The following is a 16,680-nucleotide window of genomic DNA, read 5'->3' as shown; positions in this document are numbered from 1 at the left end:
GGCCACCCACCCCATCGTGTACCGTTCCGGCCTTCATAGGTGCTCGCAACAGCACTTGCCCCTACAGTCTGTTAAGGCTATACGGGGGGTCTTTGTCTTTGTGTGTGCGGGTGAGTGCATTGGCCGTGTGTTTATAGCGGGCCAGTTGTTGCGTTGCGTGTGCTGGGATCGTGCGACACGGCCAAGGCAAAGGTCCCCCCCAACCCCCTCGCCCCACCCCATAGCCTGAACAGGCTGCTGGGGCGAGTTCTGTTGGCGAGCTCCTCCCATACCGATGTTTACACAGCCGCGAAAAGGAACTCACGTTTAAGGCCGAGTCGACCTAGAGGAGGGGCCCGTGGCACTTTCAGATAATCACCGTCGTCACAGGTCATGGCCGGGAATCGAACTCGGGCGACGCCGGCTTCGTAGTGCAGTGCGCCCACAACTGCGCCTCCGCTCCCCGCGCAGGCACGTGCACGTGCACGAACGCACGCACGTTCACGCACGCACGCGCACGCATGCGCACGGACGCACGTGCACGCACGCACGCACGCGCACGCATGCGCACGGACGCACGCGTCGCATCAGTCGATCTTTTTGGTTGGCGGTCGGAAGACTGCGGAGGCCGCGCGGAGCGCCGGCTCCAAGGCCCTGGAGGCCACGGTGACGGCCTTGCCGTGCAGCAGGACCAGCGCCGTTTGGTGGAACAGCGCGCACAGGCGGTACCAGCGGCCGTAGAATGGGTCGGACACGGCGGGGCACAGCATGTTGTTGAGGTTCACCTGCGTCAGCTGGGGCGGCAGAGGCGCGGACGAGGGAGAGAGACGCCGCAACGTTTTGTTTGTTTGCGCGTTGAACTGCTTTCGCACCGCGCGTGGCGAACCGCGCTAATCATAGGTCCCACCGGGACGCGCAAGCGACGGAGATCCACCGTGCAGCCCCCATGTGCCGTTTGGGGGCACGCGCCGTTGGCGAGCGATTACGAAGGCCGGCACGGCGGCGGCGGTCGGCGCCACCCGCCCGGCCGCCTTTTTGTTTCCCCAGTGGCGGTGTTTTTACACACCGCACCAGGTACTCATTTGAGGCTGCGTCGACCTAGGGGAGGCCCAGGAACGGGCTCATATATTCGTCGCCGATGTTACTACGATAATAATAATTAATACGTCGTCGTTACCGTCGTTGTTATAACGACGACTCGCCAGAGCGACATGTACTCGGGCATGGACCACGACCGACGACCGTAGACTAAAAAAGTTCCCCGAGATGGAAACCACTGGGCAACAGGAAACCCAGGAGACCCGACACCGCGCTGACGGCAGCGGTCAGCCCCTCTTAGGGAGAAGCTCAACACGTCAACAAGGGCAGGGAGAAGTGGCGGGAGCTCGTTGCGTCCCATTCGGGGACGAAGAGGATCACGCGCCCGGCGACTCACCAGGGCGAGCGTCTGCAGCACGGTGAAGTGGTAGAAGAAGAGGAGGCCCGTGGCCAGCAGCGCCCACCACGGGTCCCCCAGCGGCTCCGGCGCGTACGCCCCCCCTGCACACGCACGGGAGGTCCAACCGTGGAAGCGTCACAAACCAGAGCCCGTGCCCGAGGGTGCACGCCGAATCGGGGGGCGACTGCCCCGGGCCCTGCACTTTGGGGGGGGGGGCACGCTTCGACGTCACAGCGTCAGATGTCGTGTTTCCCCGGTGTACCATTCCGGCCTTCATAGGTGCTCGCTAATAACACTTGCCCCAATAGTCTTAAGGCTCGATTTAAAGCTTTCGTGACTGCAGGGATTCATCTTCTTGGTTCTTTCGGTAAAGTTACGTAGAAGGGAAATAATAAAATAATAATAATAAAACATAATAAAATAATTCTCACGACGTTTCGGCCACAACGCAAGCAGTCGTCCTCAGGTGAAGACCAGGTCTGTCGGGGAGACAGCTATCGTGATAATTATTTTATTATGTTTTATTTTTATTATTTTATTATTTCCCTTCTACGTGATTTTACCGAAAGAACCAAGAAGATGAGTTTTAAGGCTATACAGGGGATCTTTTTATTTGTGTGTGTGTGTGCATGGGCAATGAATGTGTTGGTAAAATTGCAGACGTAAGTAACACTGCTTTACAGAAGATTATTCTATAGGGATCCTCTGCTTATCCAGTCCGACCTTCCACGTTTACCGATTGATTCACAAGCTCTTTATCTGTGTGTGCCCTACCCCTTACATCAACTCACACCCGCAACACACGCGGAACGATCATCGTCACCATCATCATCTAAGCTGGCGAGTCATTTATGTCAATCTACATACTCTGGCTTCATCACGATTATTATTACTGTTAACATCATCTCTGTGGGAGAGTCATCATCATCATCAAACAACTTTGTCATCATCATCTTGGGTTGGCACCCGTCCCGGTTTTGACCCGGTACATTCTAGGACGTGGCACCTGTGTTTGGGCGGCAGCAAGACTCACTCCGTACGGAGATCTGGTACCGGTTTTGCTGCGTTCAACTCTTACAGGAGACCGTGTGCTGATAAATATGTCCAGGTTTGGGTCTACAGTGGAATAAGTGGCAACCCTCTCATCATAATCAGCAGCAGTAGCAGCACCACAATCGGCGATCTCGTCTGAAATTCTACGCAGGGATCAGTTTTGGACCCACTTCTTGATGACGTCAGGAGATTTTTAGTATTTGAACAATTTATTTTGTATTGAGCTATGTAGCTCTTTTTTTCAGAAGCGACCACAAATGATAGCTAAACTTAGTGGGCTTATCATCACGTGACGATTTATGGCAGCCAAATACGCTGAACGCGTGATGTCGATTCTAAATGCGGAGGGGGAAAAAACGGACGACCCGGAGAAAAATCCACGCGACCACGGGGCGAGAGAACAAGCAAACTCCAAATATACAGCAGCAGGCGTCAGCGTCGAAATCGTACCCACGACCTCCTGCATAACAGGCGAGGGAGTTAACATCTCACCGCCGCAGCACCCAGAGAGCAGTAGGTGGGTGCACGATGTCCTGCGCTGCCGTGTAACTAAAAACTTTCAAAAATTAATCGTTTCCCAGGCCTGCTTTGCATGTATCCAGGGCAAAATGCTCGACGCAAAAATAGATTTGGCTGAATGAAAGCGTCTGGCTAATATGGGATTACGAGATTGGGATGAGCGTGGGAATGCATTTGCGTGTGGATGCACGTCTCTGCACCACGGCACCGTGTGTTTATTCATAAAATACGCCGGGAAGAGATTTATACGGAGTCTCAAGACACTGCTGAGATAATTAACCCTTTCCCCGTTCCGATGACGTACGCGCACATCATCAGTTTTTTCTTCCGATTTTGTTTCCGATGACGTGTGTACGTGTATCTGGTATACGTCGACCTGGTACACGTGTACACGTCATCGAAACTGGAAGAAAAATTAAAATAAAATAACATCATCGGTACCGAGGATCCCACAAGACCATGCGGGAGGTCATGTGGCACAGTTTGGCACCATCTATCGTAGAGTGCGGTCGTGTCGGTACAGTTCTCTGCAAGGAGTACAATGAATATAGCCTTAACAGACTGTTGGGGCAAGTGCTGAAGAGCAGGTCAAATTTTTATTTTAAAATGAAAATGCAAGTAACTCAATTAGGAAACACGCAGGACCCTCCTGCCAGACTCAGCGAGGCCTCCCTGTGGGTGCGATCGACCGCAACTCTTAACGACAATCGTGCTGTGGGTTGGGGCGACGATCGCCATGCGCCACTCACCTCCCGAGCGAAGCAGATAGAGGGGCACGATGTACATCATGATGTGCTGGATGTAGTAGATCTCCGTCTCAAACGGCAGCTGCAGATGATGACAACGAGAAAAAAAAAATCACGCTAAACGCACAGATTCTGGAAACACTTTCCCTCTGTGCGCTCTGTCCTTCGGAATTATTTAAATCGGCAGTACGGAAGACGCGGCTGTCAGGGCAAAAAACGCATGTGCGAGAACACACACACTCCACACAGCAGGGGCGCCCACGTCAGGACTCCAACCCAGGCCCCTTGTTGCTGCGAGGTGCCAGCGTTACCGCTTCGCCCCAAACAACATCGGGAACGCCCTGCCAACGGACGTCGGAAATGCGCCGAGCATTTCTCAATTCCGTGGTGCGTGCAAGACGTGCCAACTTTTCAGGCTCGCCTTCCTATACAATCTAACATTTAAGAAGGGGGGAAAACAGTTTCTTAATTTATAATTTTTTGCTACTTTTGACCAGGTAAGGTCCCACTGAGCTACGTAGTTCTCTTTTCAGAAGCGACCACAAGTGATAGCTAAACGAAGTGGGCTTGCTTATCATCGCGGGGAAATTTATGGCAGCCAAATACGCTGAACACGTGATGTCGATTCTAAATGGGGAGGGAAAACCCCGAGAACCCAGAGAACAATCCACGCGCCCCACGGCGAGATAAGACACACCGCAAATTCCAAATATACAGCAGGCGTCAGAGTCGGGATTGAACCCACAACCTTCTGCGTACCGGACGAGGTAGTTAACATCTCGCCGCCGTGACACCCGCACTTTTCTTATGCCGTTTGTTGCGCACGGTCGCACTTTATTTTCAGGAGCAAATGCCATGCACTCTGCTCAAGCCGGTGTTAGCCGCTGAGGACGCGTGATGGGTTTATTTTCTCATTCCGGTTTGCTCTGTGCCCTCCGGTACCGTTCCCGTTTCCGCTGTAATGTGCACCAATGCACTAGTTTATTGAGGTGGCCACTACCACGCCTGCCTGCCCGCCCGCCCGCCTTTATCTCCCCAGTGGCGATGTTTAAACACCGCACCAGGTACTCATTTGAGGCCGAGTTGACCTAGGGGAGAACCATGACCGGTTCAGATAATCGTCACCGGTGTTGGTGGCCGTGAGCGGGCATCGAACTCGGGTAGCCGGGTTCGTAGCGCAGCGTAGCGCTAGCCGCTACACCACCGATGTTGGCACGGACAATCGAGGTTTATTGGCCCTGCCACCCCACTGTCGCCCGTAACACAAAGCAAAAAAACTACATTCGATTCGGTTTAACCTTGAGATTGACCGAAGGAACCCCTCCCCCATATACATGTTCAGTAATGTTTTCACGTCGAACTCAATCACAACATTCTGACAGAGGCAGTGGCTGCTTGAGTCTCTCCAGCATCAGCCGCCGCGGCACCGTCTTAACAAAAGACGATCTTCTCCCTGGAGCCCAACGATTTCTCCTGCCGTAGCTGCCACCAACGCTGTCGCCCCGCTAGGTGGCCACACTCATCAACATCACAGAGTCCAACACGGAGGAAGACCGAGCGTGCCGCCGTCAAGGCTGCTGGCATCACCCTCCCCGCACCCCGTGACGAGAGGGTCACACAACGTTGCCACGTGTTGGATTGTCCGTGGAACCGAACCGTTAATATTTCACACTCGTCCTCTCCGAGCCGCGTGTGTGCGTGCGTGCACGTGCGTTCATGCCACAATCATTGCGAATGCCGTAGTCGAGCTCCGTTTAAGTTCTGGGGCTGTCCGACACGGTTTGTTTTACAAGCGTCTGTGACGGGAGTCTTTCTTTTGTACGACACACGGTTTTGCACTTGTATTTAAGCGCCGTTCATTGTTTGCGGCAAGTTGTGGCGTGCCATTTGTGTAAACCAATCGTTGTTTTGTGCACAGTCCCACCGCCCTGCGACGTCGTCAAACCGGGGCTGTCGTCATCCTCTTAACAGGCCCAGCTCAATGGGGCCTCGCCAGCTGAATTAATAGAGCCTCAGTCCAGTGGCGGCTCCTGCAAAATCTCTCAGGGGGGGCAAATGTCTGGATGATTGATAAGGATAAGGTCCACCCATGCAATGGATAAATTAACAGCTTAAGCATGTAAAGGTAACTTCACTTCTTTAATATTAATGAAAAATAAAGTGACTCTTACAATACATATTGTTTGTTTCTATACTCACTATTAATACAATCCACTCAAGTTTCTTTAATTAAAGATTCCACTAGGTGGCGACAAATTATATTGTTGGATGAAACGTGCTTACGTATGATGACGTAAGCACGTTAGGGCGAGCCCTCCCGGAAGCCATAGAGAATGCATTTCAGCGCCTCCCGTTCGAAAAAAATCATCTTTGAATGTAAGTCTATGGGGCCACTCGAGGCGATTCTCAGCCGGAGTGAAATCGCCCAAAAAGAGGCGGTACTCCACAGAACGTAGCATGACGCTGATTGGACTATATCCAGAGGCACAGTGACGGCTAGCGTGACTCTGTGGTTGAATGACATTGGTGGTGCGTCGCCCAATCGCCCTAATGAAGAAACCGCCCCTGCCTCAGTCTATGAATCTCTATGCAACTCTGTGGATCTCCATGTAACTCTGTGGATCTCCATGTATCTTTATGGATCTTTATGTAACTGTGGATCTCTATGTATCTTTATGGATCTCCATGTAACTATGGATCTCCATGTAACTTTGTGGTCTGTAGCCGCCTCCACTGCCAACGGTCCTGGGCTGTGGCCGTTCCCTTCTAACGGAGCTGCTTGGCTCCAAGGCGCCTCACCGACTGAGATCACAGAGCCCGAGTTCGAGTCCCACCGCAGGGTTCCGTGCCCGTCGCCGCCGTCGCTGCTGCTGCTGCTCACTCACCAGGCGCGTGTTGACCACGGGGAAGAGCAGCGCCAGGATCGCCCCGTTCAGCATGTGCAGGTGCAGTCTGCACCCGCCGGGACAAAAGCACAAAGATCCCTCGAGGCTCCACCGCGTGCGCTTTGGCCAGGAGACGACACAGACGCCGGGTCCCCTTGGGGCATCCGGAACATGCTACCGCTTAGTGCTTTTCCCACGCCGCTTGGTAGTTTAATGGTGGAGGGACCACCAGGCCACTGGCACCCAGCCGGCGGCTTCTGCCACGAGCCACCGCGGTGGCCACGAAACAGCCGATCAGCATCGGCCTCGCAGCCTCTCTCCCAGACACCCCGGCGTCGTCACGTGACAGCACCGAAGTGGGCTGTTGTTTTACGCACAAGCCTGTCGCAGACTGTTGGGGCAAGTGCTGTTAGCGAGCGCCTATTAAGGCCGGCACGGCACACGAGGGGGTGAGTGGCCAGCACCACGCCCGGCCGGCTTTGTCTCTCCAGCAGCACTGATGTTTACACGCGGCGCCAGGTACTCGTTTAAGGTCGAGTCGACCTAGGTGAGGCCCAGGACCGGTACAGTTATTAGTAACCGAGGTCTGCTGCGATCGGTAATTGAACTCAGGTCGGCATGTTTCGTAGCGCAGTGCGCTAACCGATGCGTCAATGACCCTCCCCCCACACGTACACACGTACACACACACACACATACATGCAACACGTGAACACACGCATTCCTCCCCCCAGGGTGCACGCAAAACATGATCTCATCCACATGCACGAATGCTCGTTCACTCACACACACACACTGCAACATGCACAAAGCCATCCCTTCACTACAAGGAGCAGAATGAAAGTGTGTGTGTGTGTGCGCACGCTCGTTTGTCAGATGTGTTGGGTGGATGTTTGTGTGATGGAGTGCGCGTGTGTGCGCGCGTGTGTGCACGCGTGTGTGTGCGTGTGTGCACGTGTGTGTGTCTCTGTGTGTGAAATGGAATTAAAGCGGCCGGGCGTGGTGTTGGCCACCCGCCTTTATAGGTGCTACATGAACAGCACTTGCCCCATCAGCCTGTCACAGGCTACACGGGCGATCTTTGCCTCTGAAGTGGAATGAAACAAGGCAGCAGTGTCCTCTGCCATTATTTCAACAAAACAAAATGTATGAAGGGCTCCTTTGTGCTTGACTGGGATTTGCAGGGGAAGTCCCTTGGCTTTCGAGACGACGCGCTTGGAATGCCTTCATCAGTCATTAACGCCTGCCAGGGCCACTTACGCGTGAAAGAACGGCCACCCCAAAAAAAACACAGCCTCGACCAAGCTCCGCAACCTGCCCGCCTACCGCTTCATTAGCGCCGATGTTATTCCGCCAGGCCGCACCGACCGGCGTGGCGAAGTGCGGGTCAAACCAAAATAATTACGGCAATTTGTGACGGGCTGTCGCGCAGTACTCGCTCGCTCTCGGAACAAGAGACCGAGTGCGACCTGGGGCCAGAGCCGGCGCCAAAATATTTCCCAATTTTCGCGGTCCTCTACATATTAAGATGCTTTCGTCCAATTCAGTGTTTGCACCACAAACCCCTCGCAGACTTCACGCGGCGTGGGGAAGGCCTTCGTTCAGCAGTGGATTGACACAGGGCTCCAAACCGGTATTACAATAAGGTGCGATTATCATCTCATTTGTATTAATGTAGCGTCTACATGTGACAATGCACACAGACGCAGTCGGAATATTTAGTTTACGAACACGACGTGGGATCTTATTGCGTGGCACGGGTGTGCGGCTCTCAGTCACGCGCGTGGCAATGTTGTTCGGGAGCTCGATGCCAATGCCTGCCGCTCGCCACGACGAGAGGGCTTCAGCAGAGTTTGTGTCGTTTTGCCGTTGCTCCTCTTCCGTTGAAAGAGCACACGGTGGACTGCAGCTGTTCCAGCGCGTGGTGTGTGTGCGCGTGGCACGTCGCGCACACGACGTGGATGGAGCTTGACGTCTGTATTCGCTCAGAGTAATCATAAGCCCCGTGTAATGAACCGGGCCTGGAAACTCATTAACAGGCGCACTCCAGTCAGAGAGTAAATTTTAACGAGGTGACACGAGGTGACCCGGGGTGGCTCGGAAGTCAGAGCACCGTGCTGACACCGCTGAGAGTCTGGGTTCGAATCCGGTCTCAGCCGCCTGCGATGAAACCGGGTTTCTCAAGCGGAGTGGCTCAAACCCGGCGTTGTGGGTCCCAACACGGCCCCACGCGTCTCAAAACGGCCCCTCACCTGAACAGCACGATGGTCGTCTTGCATGGCGGCAGCGCCAAGAGTGCGATCTGAAACGAAACAAATCCGCAGAACAGACGCGGCTTAGATTGTGTCGGCGCGATACTTGAACATTAACCAGGCACCCCACCCATCACTGCTGCGGGTTTACACCAAACACACTCACAACACACAGACACAGTTTGCAGCCCGCTGTCGATACACATTTTTTCATCATAATTCACCACGCTGGTAATTGCGACTTGGCGAAGGGAGGAGGGGCACGCCCGGTTCAGATATCGCTCGTCGCCGGTGTTGGCCATGGTCAGGAATCAAACTGAGGCCACCATGTTCACAGCACTGAAAGAGTCTTAATGGTAGTGATCCGCAGTGCCCTGCTAAGTGTTTCTCAGTCGTGTGTGATGATCGCTGTGCGTTTCTCAATTACGTAATGTGCCGCGTGTCATCTTTCAACTTGGACAAATTTACACTGCCCCTCCTTTACCCCGTGCCCCCGTTACCCCGTGCCCCCGTTACCCCGTGCCCCCGTTACCCCGTGCCCCCGTTACCCCGTTACCCCGTGCCCCCGTTACCCCGTTACCCCGCGGCCCCCGTTACCCCGTGCCCCCGTTACCCCGTGCCCCCGTTACCCTGCGGCCCCGTTACCCTGCGGCCCCCGTTAACCACGTCCCTGTTACCCCGTGCCCCCGTTACCCCGTTACCCCGTTACCCCGCGTCCCCCGTTAACCGCGTACCCCGTTATCGTGCGGTTCATTCTGGGCTGCCACTCTCACCTTGGGACCCCAGAGTGATAGCGCTTCAGATTTAACCAAACCTGGACGATTAGATCAGAGTGGAATTTGATCTGGCGGGGCTTTTAGAAACCTCTCGCAATGCTGAGGCACGCATTTGTAAACGTGCATGCGCGTGCGTGTGTGCGTGTGTGTGTGTGCATTTTGTGCGAGTGTGTCAGTGCGTACGTGAGCAGGAGCACCGCTCAGCACCGCTGCTGCGCTACGAAACCGGTGGTGCTCGCGACCGACCGCCATCGACGACAAACACCCGAGACGGTCTTGGGCCTCCTGTAGGTCGACTCAGCCTCATGTAAATACCTGGCGCGGTGTGTAAAACATCAGCGCTGGGGGGGGGGGTCGGTAGACATTCAAATGCGGTGTGGCACGACGCTGGCCACACTTGGCTCGCCGGCCCTCCCCTCCCCGAGGCGGCCGCTCGCTAACAGCACTCGCCCCAACGGCGCTGCGTAGGCTGTACGAGGCAGCTCGCCTTCGCGGGTGTGGGTCGTGTGTTTTAGCCCGTGGGTTCTCCTGTCCGAGAGGATGAAGCACGAACCCGCGGCGAGGGCGAAGCGCTCGCGCGGCGTTAATGGAACGAGTCGAGGCGGTTCCTCGGAGTGCACCGAACGGAGCCGCCCGGGGGGGGGGGGGCAAGGTGAGAGATTCCAGAGTGAAAAGGGAAGACGTTCGTTTAAAAAAACGCACAGAACCCCCAACAACTCACACATGTTCCTCGCCTACGTAAGATTTTGAATTTACCTAAAAGCAATAGATTACGACCCTAACCGCCGCAGTAGTCGTTTATATATTCGTCATAATCTGCAGCGTTGATCTATCCACTGCGGGATGAAGGGTGCGCCCCAGGCAGTGGTAACACTCGCGACTCACACCAAGAAAGGCCCGTGTTAGATTCCGGACTTGGGTGGCTGTGTGGAGTTATTTTATGTCCCTGTTCTGCATGGGTTAAAAACCATGACTATTTAAAAACATTTTATTTGTATTTTCACAGGTAAGGGCCTACTGAGCTATATAGCGCCTAACCAGAAGCGATCTGGCAACAAATGATAGCTCAAAGAAGTGGCTTATCACGGGGACATTTCTAAGCCAAAGACTCTAAAGGCGCGTTTCTAAATGTGGGGGGAAAAACCGGAGGGCCCGAAGTAGAATCCACGCGACCACGAGGAGAGAGAGACCCTGCAAATATACAGCAGCAGGCGTCAGGGTCGGGATCGAACCCACGACCTCCTGTATACCAGGCGAGGTAGTTAACATCTCCTATCCACCGCGTTCGCTCCCGCGGTGTTTCCTCCGTTTTGCAAAAAAAACCCCACCCATGCAATGTAACCAAGCATCGACCAAAACATCACAAATGCTGAAAAATTGCATTCAAATTATTTTATGCAGATTCGACATCACAGCATTCCCCCCTTACTGCGATGCCTTGGCAGAGACCGTGATATGAAAGGGAAACTCAGCGAGGCTTTTCCTGGGCAAAAAAAGCGTGAGAATAAACGAGGAGGATAAATCATTGCTCCATCTCGTGCTGGGCATCCTCCCTCGGGCGTCGTTCCCCAGCGGGGGACGCTCGCTCGTTCATCTCCAGAATCAGAATATTTATTTATAGCGCAGGAGGAGGAATCCGATGAGCTACAAAGTTATTTTTCACAGATGTCCAGTAGGGGCGGGTCAGAAAGTTACAACAACAAACAACACACAAACATAACAGGAGTGCAAAGCACAACAAATGTAAACAAATTACCCAAACACAAACAAATACAAAACTAAATCATCCCCATCCTACCAAAGAAAGCCCACCGAGGTATTCATTTATTTTTCAGAAGCGACCTGGCCACAAATGATAGCTCAACAAAGTGGTCCATCATTTGGACATTTATAGCAACAAAATAATCTAAACAATCTCAGTGCATGGGCCGGCGGAGGACCCGGAGAAAAGAAATCCACGTGACCACGGGGACAACTTGCAAAGTCCAAATATACAGCAAGCGTCAGGGTCGAGATCGAACCCCGGACCCTCCTGCTTACCAGGCAAGGAAGATAACATTTCACCGGTGCCCCTTTAAATAAATAAGGTACAAAGTTGACGATGATAAGAACCACGTGTTCTTCTTTCTGGCTCTCTGTGCAATTCCAAGCGTTGGACATTCCCAATGATTCTTTGTGCTCATTTCCTCGGATGCAAAACGGTTCGTGGAATGTAATATGCCCCAGATGGCCTGGGACCCAAATATCCCAGCGTACGCCCGATCCTGTCAGATCTCGGAAGCTAAGCAGGGGTGAGCCTGCATAGTGATTGGAGAGACAAGCGCCACTCGCAATGGGCCATTCGCGAAAAAACAGCTCATGACCCATTCTTTCTTATCCACGTCAACAAATATGGCGGTGCAGCAGCATCGTTTGTTGTACTGTATTTCTATGGTCCTACCACTATTATAATATTAATTTATGCATCACCTTTGCTCCCTGCCTTCCCTAACCCACGCAGACCCAGCGCGGAGAGCATGCACGTCCTTGTATCACGATCGTTTTATTATTAAGGCCAAGCTTTGTTAAATCCTCTCGTGATCCCTTCCCATAATACCCACCCACCCACTCGCCCGCCCACTCATCCACCCGGCTGGTCTGGATTCTGCAGCAAGAGTTTCTCCACTCCCCAGATTAGTGTTGGGGTTTAGAGGGTGGCGGTAGCGGATTTAATGGAGTCCTCTCCACGTCGGATCAGATTATGTTTTGTTTCTACCCCTCGTTCTAGCAGCTGCCCCAGGTCGCACGCTAGGACACCGCACAAAAAACGATTTTAAATTCCGAGTGTGCATAGTTGGTGGGGGTGCAAGCCCATATTGGGGGGGGCCCAATGCAGAAATATATTTTTTAACCCCCCTCACCCGCCTTTAATGTCTAAACTCCCGGCGATGTGATATGGAAGAGCTGTAGCGAGATGACAAGCCGCTTGACAAGAGGTGGAGGTGCAGTGAGATGAGCGGTGAGAGATGCAAACGGGACGGAGATGCGGTGAGATGAGACGGAGCAGGCGAGAGAGAGGCTGACGTGCGGCGAGATGAGAGAAGCAGCAGGCGACGAGGCGTTTTCCTCGCTTTGTTTATGCCTAGGGCAGTGTAAACACGTATGCCATTAGCTGTGCGGGCTCCTCCCGAAGGCGGGACCCCCCCGCCACCCCCCCTAAAAGCTGTACCAGGGGGTCGGAATAATTCGGAGACAATTTTTTCGAATTCTGTAAAAGAAAAACTATACTTCACCACGCTGGGCAGTGCGGGTTAGTGAAAGCGAGGATTCGTCGAAGTTGGAGCATCGAAGTACAGTACAACATCAGCCTATAGCAACCTGTTTGTACATCGGTGGTCACCCCTCCAAGCACTTAGCCAGGCTCAAAGCTGCTTAGTTTCCACGCTCTGACGAGATCAGGCGCATTGCGAGCGATTGGAATAGAGGCATGGGTTGGCGTGGTTATTTCGCCATTAACGGATTGTAGAACAATGAAAGAGTGCTTTAGTGACCTGTGCTCTTGTGGCCTGCCAGAAGTTTCCATGTTGCAAGTTGTGGCCGGATATGACCCAGAGGTCGTCAAGAGAGGGCTGAGCTTGGCACCGCTGAGAACCCCGAGTGCGAATCTGGTTTGAGCCACCAGCAAAGGTTCGTGAGCTGATGGGCTCTTGGGAAGCTTACGTGGCGAGTCCAAGTGCGTGCAAAGAGGAGGCTGGCGATTCATGCGAGAGCAGCAGTAGCTGCCGTGACTATCGGCAGCAGTAATAGTGCAGCAGCAGCAGCATCTGTAGTAACTATCGGTATCAGCAACAACGGTAACGTCAGTCAGTTGCAGCATCGGCAGCTCTATTAACTATCATCAGCAGCAGTTGTCGTAACTATGATCAATCGAAGCAGCTGTAGTGGCTGTATTGGCTGCAGCTGTAGTGGCTGTCAGCAACAGCAGGAGCAGCAGGGGCCTGTTTTGAATTAAGCTCTCTCTCCCCTGTGCCTGTGACCCCACCACCAATGCAGCTGTCTCATCTTCCAGCAGCCCCTCGAACCCTTCCGCCACGTGGTGCTGCTGCTCCTGATGATGATGCTGCTGCTGATGATGATGATGGTGCTGCTGATGATGATGATGGTGCTGCTGATGCTGCTACTGCTGATGATGATGATGATGGTGCTGCTGATGCTGCTACATGGTATTGCTGGGCTGTGAAGAATTCGTCATTGCAGCGGCCGCATGCGTGACGCACGGGAAGTGAATTAAACGCGGCTGAAAGGCGTCGGTACTGATGGTGGTGCGGTGTGTAAACATCGCCACTGGGGAGACAAAGGCGGCCGGGCGTGGTGTTGTCCGCGCACCCCCTCGTGTGCCGTGCCAGCCTTCATAGGTTCTCGCTAACAGCACTTGCCCCAACAGTCTGTTAAGGCTACACGGGGGGAAGGGGATCTTTATATTTGGTGGTGGTGGTGGCAGCAGAATGTTAGCATAGAATCGAAGTTGATGACACAGTGCACATTGTAGCCAGCGCCCCATTAAGTCTGATGGGGTCAGAGGGTGGTCTGGGGCTGTTTAATTCTACAACCTCCCCTCCCTCTTGTCCATTCAGTCACCAAATCACCCAGAATGTGCCCCACCAACTCTTCAGATCTCGAAGCCTCGCGACCACGGCGAAGCGCGATGTCGCGCACGCATCACCCCGCTCGACGGCTCGAACATCGGCGAGAGATGAGCGCCTCTTGCCGATGCCTCCGCTGGAGGGCTGGCCCTCTCGTCCCGCCGGCGCGCAGGGAAATGCCGCTGCTCGACGTTCTCCGCTCTCGTCGGCGGCGTCGGCGATGAGACGGCCGCAGAAGAAGAAGAAAAGGCATCGCGAATTCGAAACTGCGAAACCTCTGCGGACCGATGAGGAATTGACGCCGGAGGGAATTCCCAGAGGGGAGTTTGTCAGATCCTAACGGACTTGGGTGAACTCCCTTCCCGTTGGATACGAGGCGAAGGAGCCCATAATCAGGTCCGGTTTTTAGCCACGGGGGTGGAGGGAGGGAGATATCAGGGCGGCCGTCTATTATAAAGGGTCTTCCCAGGAATCGACCGCTGGTAAAGAGATCGATCAGAAATTTCAGTCGACCAAATCGCCGCAGCTCTTGCAGCAAGGGAGCAATTCTCCCCGAGGGCTGAAGTTGATTGCTCGTCCAGCAACGTGGATCATCTACACAGACGGCGGCGGGGAGGGGAGGGGGGAGGGGGGCGGTGGTCGTGAAATATTAAAGAGGGCCCTGGCCCACTTCTAATGATGCTCCGCGTGCTCTCCATTTGCGAGCGATTAAACCCGACCACCTGCTGTGTACATGCGGCGTTCCCCTTGTGGAGCGGTGGCGCAGCGGTTAGCACGCGGAATCGCTGAACCGGGTTGCCCAGAGTCAGAGGTCGCAAACGGTTTTGATTCCTTACCCGTACCCGGCCGCACCAGGGTCGCAAATGGGTACCCGTACCTGGCCGGGTACGGGTACCCGTTCCCTACCCGTACCCTACCCGAAATGAGTGACAAACGGTGACTCACCAGTGACTCACGGCCTACCCGTACCCGTACCCGGCCGCACCAGGGTCGCAAACGGGTACCCGTACCCGTACCTGGCCGGGTACGGGTAGCCGGGTATCGGGTACCCGGTTTCGACCTCTGCCCAGAGTTCGATTCATGGCCATGGCTAACGGCAGCGACCTCGTGATAACTCTGCCGGTGCTGGATGTGGTGGGTCTCTATACAAGGAGCGTGGGTGAGCTTCAGCACCTTTCCCAACACCGCTCGCGACTCCCACACCCCCCGTGTGCCCACATCTCCGTCATGCTTGAGCAGGAAACCCGTGCCAAGCCTCACGAAGTCTATTTCGGGAGGGTCCTCCCCCACAATCGTATGGGGGCGAGGCGACGCTCGAAGCTCCGCACAGATGGATTCAACAATCCACCACTGTACGTTGAGGAGTAACCCAGTGTCGTCCGAGTACCCAGAAAATAACTCCAAACACCCAAAGCCACACACACACAAAATATGGATTCAGGAATTCCATTTGTCAGTGTTATTTCCTGGCCACCTCGCCTAGCTCCAAGCCTATAACCCCTGGTATTCTCTCTGGTGGTCTCCCAGCTCGGTACCAACGGGGCTCAACGTGGGCCGAGAGTCCGAGGTGCGGCGAGATGGGGGCGAGAGGGTCACTGGGGAACGATGACGCAACGCTGAGCGCGGGTGGCGGCGATGTTGAGCCTTCATGTGACCCGGTGACTCAAGAGACAGAGGCGGAGTGGCGGTGGCGGCGTCTGTTTGTTTGTTGGAAGTACAACGAGCGGGTTTGCTGGCCGCCTATCTGCGTAGCGGAACCTTTGAGATGTTTTTTTTTTGAAAGCGTGGGTTTTTTCTGGTTTTGTAGCCCCACCGCTGTGCGGAACAGAAATACAGTGGCCAACAAGAGGACGTGGCCAAACGGCCTCAGCACGACCCTCCTCCTCGCAGTGACATCGCCGTTGCCATCGGTTATGATCTATCCACTGCTGGATGAAAGCGTCCCAAGAGCTGTCGCCTTCCCCTCATGGCCCCTTCACACGGGCTGTTTTCGCCGCTCCGTCTCCCACGGACGGTACGTGCGCTTTTTTTTTGTATGAATAGCTCGTCAAGGAGCATAAACCGGTCGCCATCCTCGCAGCGGTTGTTGACTGGCCATCAAACAAAGACGGTCTTTCGGATGCACTTCTGCATCCGTCTGGAATGCTCTGCCTTCCGATATGAGGAAGCCACTGGAGTTATGCACTTCTAAATCTAGAACGAAAACTGCCCACGACAAACACACTCACACACTCACTCACCCGTTCACTAAACCACCACACTACAGGTCACACAACTTCTTCTTTCGGATTCCCTCGCATGGCCAGGCTCGAACCGCGAACCTCTGTGACAAGCGGGAAAACGCGTCACCCCTGGGACGGGTCACTGGGCGTCAGGAATTTCTCAAGACGCTCCTGCTCGGGATGTTTTT

At 54.2% G+C, this 16,680-nt stretch overlaps 1 protein-coding gene across 1 annotated transcript in view; it reads right to left on the bottom strand.

Annotated features, from left to right (window-relative positions):
- Positions 1-230: 230 nt before the first annotated feature.
- TMEM164 (transmembrane protein 164) overlaps positions 231-16,680 on the bottom strand; it is a 28,462-nt gene continuing 12,012 nt past the window's right edge. The window contains exons 2-6 of the mRNA XM_078876095.1: positions 8,873-8,922; positions 6,621-6,687; positions 3,739-3,817; positions 1,415-1,518; positions 231-773 (exon numbers count right to left, since the gene is read on the bottom strand). Of these exons, the coding sequence (XP_078732221.1) occupies positions 567-773; positions 1,415-1,518; positions 3,739-3,817; positions 6,621-6,687; positions 8,873-8,922 (507 nt within the window). The 3' untranslated portion in view covers positions 231-566. The remainder of the gene's footprint in view (positions 774-1,414; positions 1,519-3,738; positions 3,818-6,620; positions 6,688-8,872; positions 8,923-16,680) is intronic.

This window comes from Lampetra fluviatilis, chromosome 43 (genome assembly GCF_964198595.1).
Source record: "Lampetra fluviatilis chromosome 43, kcLamFluv1.1, whole genome shotgun sequence".
NCBI classification, from domain to species: domain Eukaryota; kingdom Metazoa; phylum Chordata; class Hyperoartia; order Petromyzontiformes; family Petromyzontidae; genus Lampetra; species Lampetra fluviatilis.
This window is presented reverse-complemented; position numbering and strand designations above follow the sequence as displayed.